The sequence below is a fragment of the Cervus elaphus genome, chromosome 6 (assembly GCF_910594005.1).
Source record: "Cervus elaphus chromosome 6, mCerEla1.1, whole genome shotgun sequence".
Classification (NCBI taxonomy): Eukaryota; Metazoa; Chordata; class Mammalia; order Artiodactyla; family Cervidae; genus Cervus; species Cervus elaphus.
Window position 1 is genome coordinate 1475539 of NC_057820.1, and position 12120 is coordinate 1487658.

The window sequence follows — 12120 nt, forward strand, 5'->3', positions numbered from 1 at the left end:
AACCCTGAATGTTCATTGGAAGGACTGATGTTGAAGCTGAAGCTCTAATACTTTGGCCACCTGATGCTAAGAGCTGACTCATTGGAAAAGACCCTGATGCTGGGAAAGATTGAAGGCGGGAGGGGAAGGGGATGACAGAAGATGAGATGATTGGATGGCATCACGGTCTCAATGGATGTGAGTCTGAGTAAACTCCGGGAGTTTGTGATGGACAGGGAGGCTTGGAGTGCTGCAGTCCATGGGGTCTCAAACAGTTGGACACGACTGAGCGACTGAACTGAACTGAATATTCCACCATGTGGATGGACCACATTTTGTGAATCCATTCATCAGTTGATGGACGTCTGGCTTGTTTCTCCTTTGGCCATTATGAATAGTGCTGCTACAAACAGGTTTTTATGTGGATGTGTTTTCAGCTCTTTTTGGAATAAACCAAAGTAGAATTCCATACAGTGCCAGCCATACAGTGACTATGTTAAATTTTTTGAAAATCTGATTATATTCCAGACTGGTTGTACGATTTAACAAGATGTAAGAGCAAAGTTGCCATATAAAGTTAACATACAGAAGCCTATTGCATTGCTATACACTAACCAGGAACTACCAGAAAGAAACTAAGAAAACAATCCCTTTTACAATCGCATCAAAAGGAATACGGAGAAGGCAATGGCAACCCGCTCCGGTAATCTTGCCTGGGAAATCCCATGGATGGTAGGCTACAGTCCATGGGGTCGTGAAGAGTCAGACACGACTGAGCGACTTCACTTTCACTTCTCACTTTCATGCACTGGAGAAGGAAATGGCAACCCACTCCAGTATTCTTGCCTGGAGCATCCCAGGGACGGGAGCCTGGTGGGCTGCCATCTATGGGGTCGCACAGAGTCGGACACGACTGACATGACTTAGCAGCAGCAGCAAAAAGAATAAAATACCTAGGCATAAATTTAACTAAGGAGGTAAAAGACCTGTACTCAGAAATCTATCAGACACTAAAGTAAGAAACTGAAGGTAACACAAACAGATGGAAATCCATGTTCATAGATTGAAAGAATTAATACTGTAAAAATGACCATACTACCCAAGGCAATCTACAGATTCAATACAATCCCTATCAAAGTATCAACAGTATTTTTCACAGAACTACAACAAATGATTCTAAAATTTGTATAGAAACACAAAGACCCTGAATAGCAAAACCATCTTGAGAAAGAAGAAAAAAAATTAGAGGTCTCATGCATCCTAATTTCAAACTATACTGCAAAGTTATACTAATCAAAATGGCATTGTCCTGGCACAAAAACAGGCACACAGATCAATGGAACATACTAGAGAACCCAGAAATGAACCCATACTTATATGGGCAATTGATCTATGATAAGGGAGGCAAGTCAGCCTCTTCAGTAAATGGTGTTGGGAGAACTCGATAGCTGCGTGCAAAAGAACTGCACTATGCTCTTATACCATCTACAGAAATAATTAAAAATGGAGTAAAGACTTAAATATAAGACCTGAACCCATGACACTTCTAAAAGAAAACATTGGCTCTTTTCTCTTCTCCGCCATCCTATGTGCGGTTGAGTTCTGTCCGCACCATGTCTTCTCACAAGACTTTCAGGATCAAGCGATTCCTGGCCAAGAAGCAAAAGCAGAATCGTCCCATTCCTCAATGGATTCGAATGAAAACTGGCAATAAAATTAGGTACAACTCCAAGAGAAGACATTGGAGAAGAACCAAGCTGGGTCTATAAGAAGCGTCACATAAAAAGTGGCACACATGTTAAGATCACTTATTTAAGCAGCCGTATCACAGTGAGAACATCACTACTGTAATGCTTGGCTCCTGATGTTTCTTATTTCCTCACTATCAGTCTGAGACCAGTAATAAATATGATACGTTACGTTGGAAAAAAAAAAAAAAGAAAAAAAAAAAAAGAAAACATTGGCAGGATGCTCTTTGACACTGGTCTTAGATATATATATATATTTTTTTTTTTTTTATTTGTCCCCTCGAGCAAGGGAAAGAAAAGTAAGTATAAACAGATGAGACAGCATCAAACTAAAGTGCATCTGTACAATGAAGAAACTTATCGATAAAATGAAAAGGCCACTTACAGAATGAGAGAAGATATTTGCAAGTGATAATCTGATAAGGGGAAAGTATCCAAAATATACCAAGGACTCATACAACTCAACATAAAAAAACAAGTGAAAAGTGGACAGAGGATCTGAATAGACATTTTTCCAAAAAGGAATTGCAGACGGCCAACAGGCACATGAAAAGATGCTCAACATCAGGAACTATGAAGGAAATGCAAATCATAACATCAGTGAGATACCACCTCACATCTGTCAGAATGGTTATCATCAAAAAGAATACACATGGGGACTTCCCTGATGGTCCAGTGACTAAGACTCAGTACTCCCAATGCTGGGGGCCTGGGCTTGATCCCTGGTCAGGGAACTAGAACCCACATGCTGCAACTAAGATATGGCACAGCCAAATAAATAAATATTTTTTTTAAAAAAAGAATACACATAACAAATGTTAGCAAGAGTGTGGAGAAAAGGGAACCCTCGTGTGTTTTCATGGAGATGTAAATCGGTGCAGACACGATAGAGAACAGTATGGAGGTTCCTCAAAAAGCTAAGAATGAAACTGCCACCTGATGCAGTTATCCCACCTCTGGGAGTTTGTCTTGAGAACGTGGAAACACTAATCAAAAGGGATATCTGCACCTCCACGTTCATCACAGCACTGTTTACAACAGCCAAGATGTGGCACCAACCTAAGTGCCGATGCACAGATGAATGATGAAGATGTTGCAGGCATGCAGAACAGCACGCACTCGGCCATCAAAAGGATGACATCTTGCCATCTGTGATGATATGGGTGGGCCTAGAGGGTATTATGCTTCGTGAGGTTAAGTCAGACGGAGAAGAGACAAATACTGCATGATTTCATTTAAACGTGGAATCTAAAAAACATAACAAGTGAACGAACATAACAAAACAGAAACAGAGGTATAGATTACAGAAAACAGGTGGTTTCCAGAGGGAAGAGGGGTGAGGAGAGGAGAGAAAAAGCAGGGGCAACGCGGAGGGACAAGTTTCAGCAGAAGATTAACCAGCCGCGGGTATGAAATGCACAGCGTGGGGAACAGTAGCTGTGTCGTATCTTTATACGGGGACACACACGCCCACGTCTACCCACCTCACCCCACCTCGCCCCGCCCCACGCTACTAGACTCATCCTGGTGATCCTTCTGAAATGTCAAATCACCATGTTGTGTAACAGGAACTGAAATAGTGTTGAAGACCAATTGTACTTCAGAAACAAACAGACGGAGGGGGACTTCCCTAGGCTGGAACTCTGTGCTGCCAAAGCAGGGGGCTCAGGTTTGATCCACTGTCAGGGAACTAGAACTCACCTGCCGCAATGAAGAGTTCACAGACCGCCACCTAAGACCAAGCACAGCCAAATAAATGTATTAAAAAAAAAAAAAAAAAAAAAAAGGCTTCCAGTGTATATGCTTTAAAACAAACACACGCACAGAAAAAGAGATAAGACTTGTGTTATCAGAAATAGGGATGGCAGAGGGGGGACTGGATGAAGGTGGTCACAAGATACAAGCTTCTCACTGTAAGAAAAAGAAGCACTAGAGATGTGATGTACAACATGATAAATAAACACTTGTTAGTCGCTCAGTCGTGTCCGACTCTTTGCAACCCCATGGACTGCAGCACGCCAGGCCTCCCTGTCCATCACCATCTCCCGGAATTTGCTCAAACTCATGTCCATTGAGTCGATGATGCCATTCAACCATCTCATCCTCTGTTGGCCCCTTCTCTTCTTGTCCTCAATCTTTCCCAGAATCAGGGGCTTTTCCAGTGAGTTGACTCTTTGCATCAGGTGACCAAAGTTTTGGAGCTTCAGCTTCAGCATCAGTCCTTCCAATGAATATTCAGGGTTGATTTCCTTTAGGATGGACTGGATTGATTTCCTTGTAGTCCAAGGGACTCTCAAAAGTCTTCTCCAACACCACAGTTGGAAAGCATCAATTCTTCGGTGCTCAGTCTTCTTTATGGTCAAACTCTTTATGGTCAAACTCATGTACATCCGTACATGACTACTGGAAAAACCACAGTTTAGGGACCTTTGTCATCAAAGTGATGTCTCTGCTTTTTAATATGCTGTCTAGGTTGGTCATAGCTTTTCTTCCAAGGAGAAAGCATCTTTTAATTTTGTGGCTGCAGTCACCATCTGCAGTGATCTTGGAGCACAAGAAAATAAAGTCGGTCACTGTTTCCACTTTTCCCCATCTATTTGCCATGAAGTGGTGAGACCGGATGCCATGATCTTAGATTTTGGCCAGCTTTTTCACTCTCCTCTTTCACTTTCATCAAGAGGCTCTTTAGTTCCTGAGAGCTAAATGGATGTTCACTGAACTGACTGTGATAACCGTTTCGTGACGTATGGGAGTCACATCCTCGTGCTGTACCCCTAAAGCTGACACATGTCAATCACACCTCGTGATACAGAGCTGCACGTACATCATGTCAATAAAACTGCTCACGGAGCAGCAGCGCTGGAGGTCCGATTTCTCCACGTCCTCCCCACCCCATGCTGCCGTCTGGCTTCCTGATTCTTGCTGTCCCGGGGGGTGTGAAGTGCTGTCTCACTTGGACTTGCGTCTCCCTGGTGACTGACGCCGTGGAGCGCCCTCTGTCTGCTCCTGTCTGTCTGTGAGTCTTCTTTGCTCCCGTCATCTATCTGCACGTGAGTGGAGGTACTGAGGGGCTCTCGAGACTGACCACACCTGCTCTCTCACAGTCACGTAGGCAAACGCACGGTCTACACGGAGCCTTCCATGGGGGGGAACAAGGGTCCGCTCTGCGGCGGCCACGTGACCCCACCAAAGCTGCGGGCAGGTGAGGATGGGCAGCGTGGCAGTTCCATCAGGATCAGGATCCAACTTGCTGTACAGAGGGGCTTCCTGGTGGCTCAGATGGTAAAGAATCTGCCTGCAGTGCAGGAGACATGGGTTCGATCCCTGGATTGGGAAGACCCCTGGAGGAGGAAGTGGCTACCCACTCCAGTATTCTGGCCTGGAGAATCCCATGGACAGAGGAGCCAGGGGCGGGGCGTGGCTACAGTTCACAGGGTCACAAAGAGTCAACACAACTGAGTAGACTAACAATAAAGGATCTGCCTGCAATGCAGGAGACCTGAGTTTGATCCCCGGGTCGGGAAGATGTCCTGGAGAAGGGAATAAGGGAGTGGCTGCCCACTCCAGTATTCTTGCCTGGAGAATTCCATGGACGGAGAAGCCTGGCGGGCTACAGTCCGTGGGGTCGCAAAGAGACAGACACACTGGGTGACCGACACTTTGAGAAAAGGGGCCTTAGCAGATGGAAGATAGGGCGGGGCCTTGGAATGGGGCCATCCAGGATGACCGAAAGGCCCTGCCTGCTATGACAAGTGTCCTGACAAGGGGGGGGGGGGGGACTCACACACAGAGGAGAGGCCACGGGGGAGAGAGGCGGAGACGGCAGTGAAGGGTCTGCAGGCCCTGGGGCACCTGGAGCCCCCAGAACCAGGGGAGACAAGGACCAGGCTCCCTCTCACAGCCTGCAGGAGGGACCAGCCCTCCCGACAGCTCACATCCAGGCTGGGGGCCTCCTGAACCATGAAAGGCTACATTCCTGCTATTCCCAGCCACCTACTTTGTGGGCACGGCAGCCATGGGACGGGAAAGCAGCATCCCCACGCCCACGCTGACCACCCAGACGCACCCCGGCACAGGTAGGGAGAAGGGGGTCCCCGTGAGCCCCGCTTCTCTCCACAGACTCAGTCCATGGAGAACTCCCCGAGCGCTGCTTGCCCGGGCCCTGCTGGACACACTGAGGCGTCCCGGGTCCCGCAGAGCCGGCTGGGCCGCAGACGGGGTGTCCAGGGTCACGTGCCCCGGGTCACGCGTGGGGGCGGTGCGTTTTCCCACGGGCCCCCCACACCGGTGCCTCGGAGAACAGACATCGCCCCGGCTCCTGGACCCTTCCCGCAGGACGGAGGCGGCCTGGGCCCAGGGCCGCGGCTGAGCCAGAGGGAGGCGGGAGGCCCTGCTGAGCGCTCGCCCGTGATCCCGCCGTCTCCTCAGGGCGGCGAGGTGTCGCTTGACGGCTGTCCCTGCTCCCTCCCAGCCTGCGGCTCTGAGGGCCTCCCTCTGATGGCCTGTGGCCCTGCAGGACCGGAGTCTGTCCCTCTGACCTCTCTGGGTGGCACAGAGAGCTCCGGGTGCTTCCTCAGGAGGATGTGGGGCCCGCTCTCCACCGAAGCGGCCACGGGGGTCTTCCGAGGACACGGGGGAAGGCGTTCGCAACCCAGATTCTGAGTCTGGCTCTTCTTGGTCAGACCTCTGAGGTTTTGGATCCCACTTCTTATGGGGAAGCAGCGTAGGGGGGCGACTTGGAGCTGGAGGGGGGGAGGTTTGATCTAGGGTGCTGAGGGGGACGGGCAGAGGGAGGCTGGCTCGGGCCTCCGGGCCACTCGAGGGCTCCCAGCGCCCACACCCGGCTCCCCGGGCAGAGTCTCCTTCTGTATTGTGCTTGCGGCCCGGTTTAGCAAATAATGCAAATAAAACTTAGAGGCGCTTGACTCACAGGCTGCTATTCACTAGAGGCACGGATCACAGACAACAAGCTCTCCCCATCTTTAAAAATAGCCATCCTGACAGAACACCTGTTCTCACCAACACGCTGTTTCACCAGAAGGTAAAAATTATCTGCAGAGGAGTCCAGCAAGGGCCTCTGTTTGGCTTTAATGCATTTTTACAGGATGTTCTGACATATGGCAGAAGAGAAGCACCTGGGAGTCTGCTAAAAAAACCCAAAAAACAAGGATGGGGTTGGTGGGGAAATAGTTCAGATGCAGGTTCTCAGGTCAGGGTAAAACCTCACACACACATCCACAGACACACACTGCACCCCCCCCCCACATACACACCCACACAGACACACAGACACACAAACGTGCATGCACACACACACATAAACACATACACACACACACACACTGCACCCCCACAGAGACACCCACACACAGACATACACACCCACACAGACACACAGACACACAAACGTGCATGCACACACACACATAAACACATACACACACACACACACACTGCACCCCCACAGAGACACCCACACACAGACACACTGCCCCCACACACATACACACATAAACACACACACACTGCACCCACACACACACTGCACCCCCACAGAGACACCCACACACAGACATACACACCCACACAGACACACAGACACACAAACGTGCGCACACACACACACACACTCTCACACACACACACATATATACATAAACACTGCCCCCCACACACCATACCCTCCCACACAGACACACAGACATGCACACACACACACACACACACACATAAACACATACACACACACACACACACACTAGAAAGACTCCCTTCAGCAACAGTGCACAAATAATTAAAGCTTTTCACATGAACCCCCAACAGTGGCAAAAGCTGAGCAGCCCTGGGCTCCTGCTCTGGGCCCTCCCGTGTGCCCACCCCATCTCCCCTGAGGGGACCAGACTCGCCCTGCCCTGGCGGGGTGGATCCTAAGTGCGAGGCCATCTGAAAGGCAGGCGGGGCAGAGTATCTGGGACAAGACGTCAGCCCACGTCCACCTGAGCGCTCAGGTGGGAAGGTGGCAAGGTCGGGGGGGGGGGTGGGGAACGGGGCTGTCCAGAGCAGGACAGGGAGGAGTCCCTTCGTCCTTGCATGCCTGGAGCGCACCCCCCAGGACAGACTCAATGTCACAAGGCGGCCTCCCTTCCCCGACCTGCTTACACCCGCCCCGTAAATGCTGCACCTGGGGGTCCTGTGTTCAGCACCCAGTCAGGGCCCGCCCACGCAGGTGTGTCGGTGAGGGAGGGATGGTCTGGGCTGTTACAGTGCCTGGGGATGCCCCAGAACGGAGAGTCCAGAAATACAGACCCACACAGACATGGCCGAAGATCAGCAAAGAAACGTGGTGGAGAAAGAAGCGTCCTGTCCGCAAGCAGAGCTGGAACAACTGGACAGCTACACACAGAGCAACGGTCCGCAGACCTTACTCATCACACGCAGAACCATCGGCCCCAAACAGGAAATCCGTGACTGTGGGCTTGGCAACGCTTTCTTAAGTAGTTCACGGAGACCGTGAACTATAAAACAGACAAACAAACAAATACCCTGGGTTTCACCAACATTCTAAAGTTTACTCTTCAAAAGATCCTGTTAAGAAAATGAAAAGTCTAGCCACGGACTTGGAGACAATATTTGTCAAACACATATATTTCGGAGGAAACATAGAACTCTCACACTTCAGTCTGAAGACAACTGGATTTTAAAATGAGCAAAAGAGTTGGACACTGAACTAAAGAAGACCTACCCGAAAAGACACTCAACACGTGGTCATTGGAAAAGTACAAATTCAGGCCGCAGTGACCCACCACCTCACAGCTGCCGGGATGGCTGAAGTTCAGAAACTCACCACCCAAGTGCCGGCGGTGGTGCAGAGCAAGTAGAACCTCACGCGGCTGGTGGGGGTGCAAAGTGGTCCAACCTTCGGAAGACAGTTTGGCAGGTTCTCAAAGAGTTAAACATTCGCTGACCAGAGGAACCAGCCATTCTGTGCCCAGCTGTCCCAGGAGACCTGAAAGCCCCCGCCCACACACAGACTTCTGCACACGCATTCAGGAGGGCTTCATCTGTCACGGCCAGAGGTGGAAGCAACCCACACATCCACTGCGTGAGACAAATGAGCGGCCCGTCCACACGGCGAACACGCCTGTGAGCGGCCGACAGTCTCTACCACAGGGGTGAGCCTTACAGTATCGAGGCTGACTGGAAGCCAGCCCCAAATAGACTGGAGTATACACAATCCCATTTATACGCAATTCTGGAAAATACAAGCCTGGCAAGCTGCAGTCCACGGATTCGTGAAGAGCCAGACGCAACTGAGCAACTGAACAACACACCTGATAACAGAATCAGATCAGTGGGTGCCTGGGGACAGAGGTAACAGTGCCCCATCTCAGCAGGGGGCCGGGGGCCCAGCCTGGGGTCGGCAAGAATGCCCGGGGCAGAGCGGCAAGAACCTGAGAGGCTCAGGGCGGGACGGGACAGTGCAGTTAAAGGCCACGCCACTCAGCACGCCTGTACTCTTGCCACCCTTTGAAGGGCCTCAAAAACCTAAAAGTAGAACCAGCATAGGGCCCAGCAATTCCACTCCTGGGTATACAGCCAAAGACATGAAAACACTAATCAGAAAAAATACACGTACCCCAGTGTTCACTGCAGCAGCATTTACAACAGCCAAGGTGGCAGCAACTTAAGTGTCCATCGACAGAAGAACGGATAAAGGTGTCGTCTGGATATACAATGGAATATTACTCAGCCACAAAAAAGAATGAAATCTTGCCATTTGCAACAACACAGATAGACCTGGAGGGTATTATGCTAAGTGGACTAAGTCAGGCAAAGACAATGTACTTATCACTTACATGTGCAACACCACGTATAGTAAATATCACTTACATATGGAGCCTAGAAAAATAAAAACAAAGTAGGTAATCCAACAAAAAAAGAAGTGGGCTCACAGACACAGAGGACAGTCTAGTGGTTACCAGCGGGGAGGGTGGAGGGGGACGGGGAGTCAGCGGGTTAGGGGTTGAGGTGCAAACAATTACGTATAAAACAGGCTATGGGGGTGCACCGCTCAGCACAGAGAACACAGCCGATGCTCGCAGTGACTATAAACGGAGCATAACCTTTAAAGCGCGCGGATCCCTGCGCTGAGCACCTGCAACTTATATAACACCGGGCATCAACCAGACTTCAGTTAAAAAGAGGAAGCGCAGACAGAGGAAGGCCCAGGGCCGGGGGGCCGCCTCTCCCACCCCGCGGCCGCCGCTGCCCCAGCCAGCCCGAGGGGCTGTGTCTTCAGCGTGCTGCCCCCCGAGCGCCCCGTACACCGCCCTCAGCCACCCTCCTGCTATCACTCAGCCGACACCACGGCCCCCACCCCCACGTGCAGCCCCTGCCCGCTCCCCTCACCAGACTGTCCCGCACATGCCGCCTTGCACACGCCGCTTAGCGCACGCCACCTAGCACACCCTGCCTTGCAGATGCCGCCTTGCACACGCTGCCTTGCACATGCCGCCTAGCACACCCTGCCTTGCACATCCCGCCTAGCTCACCCCACCTTGCACATGCTGCCTTGCACACGCCACCTTGCATGCCCTGCAAGGCCGAGCCTCCAGGCCTCTGTCCTCATGGCCCAGACCCCAGGGCTGTCCCTGAAGGTCACCGGCCCCAGGCATCCCTGAGTCCCTGCAGGCAGGACGTGTGAAGGGGAGTGGACGGGTGCCCCGGGAGGCAGGCATGGACAGTCACTGCCCGGTGACTGAGTCTGAGAAGTGGATCTCAGGAAGGCCGGCGTGGCCTCTGGCTGGCGTTGCACGCCGCCCACCCCCGCACAAAGGAAGAAGCAGACGCTCGGGGCTGCACTGGCTCTGGTGACTGAGGGAGGGGTGCGTGCTGGGCAGCAGAGCCCATGTGGGTCTGGGTCAAGGAGGTTGCACACCCCGAAACCCACCCTCCTGTAACTTCCTTCCCGAGGCTGGCCAGCCTGGCCGCCCGGGCCCAGCACCTACCCAAGGGCCCCAGGCTTCTCAGAGAGCCCCTGGAAGCCCAGGCCCCTGCAGCAGACGGGGAGCAGAGCCACACCAGGGCAATGGGAGACCCTCACTCAGGGCCAACCCTCGGGGCTCCGCCGATCAATGCCTCCCCCAGACAAGCCCCCCAACAGAGACCGGAGGCCCTGGATGGGTGGCTGATGGGCGGCATCTCCAATTACCAAAAGGTGAACTAGAAAATTCCAGCAACTCAGGCTCCAACCTCCTAAGGGATGACATGCCTTGGCAGAGTGTGCATGCGAGCTCAGTCACTTCAGTCATGTCTGACTCTGTGACCCCACGGACTGCAGCCCACCAGGCTCCTCTGCCCACAGGACTGATTCTCTAGGCAAGAATGCTGGAGTGGGTTGCCATTTCCTTCTCCAGGGGATCTTCCCAACCCAGGGATCGAACTAGGGTCTCCACTGCAGGCAGATTCTTTACCCCTGAGCCACCAGGGAAGCCCTTTACAGAATGTATTAAACACAAAAGAATTTTAAATATTATTTTTGATTGTAAAAAGTACAGAGGTTCTGAAAAATATAAAGAAGAAAACAAGTATCTCCCAGACTGAATATAATCCTTAATCACCCCAGACCCCAAGCAGAAGTTCTCAAAACCACAGAGTGGAAATGCAAAATACATATATTAATAGCTTAGCAGAAATTCACCTTCCTCAGAGAACCCCTCAAAAACAGTGATGTATTTGATTCATCCTAAAAAATGGCAGTGACTCTAACAAGGCTGTGACAGGCCACCCTGCCCACAGGTCATCCAGAGCACCTTCTGTTGTGGTTCAGTCGCTCAGTCGTGGCCGATTCTTTGCGACCCCGTGGACTGCAGCCCACCAGGCCTCCCTGTCCATCACCATCTCCCAGAGCCTGCTCAAACTCACGTCCATTGAGTCGGTGATGCCATCCAACCATCTCACTCACTGTCATCCCCTTCTCCTCCCGCCTTCAATCTTTCCCAGCATCAGGGTCTTTTCCAATGAGTCAGTGCTTCATGTCAGGTGGCCAAAGTATCGGAGTTTCAGCTTCAACATCAGTCCTTCCAATGGACATTCAGGACTGATTTCCTTTAGGATTGAGCCCCTTACGTGACAACAAAGGCAATGTTTTCAACCTACAATCACGATCTGCGCAGTCACACGGGTCTGTCATGTTCACAATTCAGCCCCTTCAATCTGGAAAAAGCCGCAAGGATGACCCGAGTGCAGCCACACAGAAGGAGCCAGACCTGCTGCAAAGATCAGGGGGCGAGCGCCTGGAATGGGGATGTTGGAATTGAGGTGTCTGAATGCGAAAAACAGCAAGGATTGGTTCCGTAGCCTGCAGGTTGAATATATGCTGAAAGCATATTTT

At 51.3% G+C, this 12120-nt stretch overlaps 2 protein-coding genes across 10 annotated transcripts in view; one reads left to right on the forward strand and one right to left on the reverse strand.

Moving 5' to 3' along the window:
- ZFYVE28 (zinc finger FYVE-type containing 28) overlaps window positions 1-12120 on the reverse strand; it is a 97181-nt gene that overhangs the window by 57618 nt on the left and 27443 nt on the right. The window lies entirely within an intron of this gene.
- On the forward strand, window positions 1544-1897 carry LOC122696261 (60S ribosomal protein L39). The gene has a single exon (XM_043906001.1). The coding sequence runs from the start codon at window positions 1593-1595 to the stop codon at window positions 1746-1748; it is 156 nt and encodes a 51-aa protein (XP_043761936.1). The 5' UTR covers window positions 1544-1592; the 3' UTR covers window positions 1749-1897.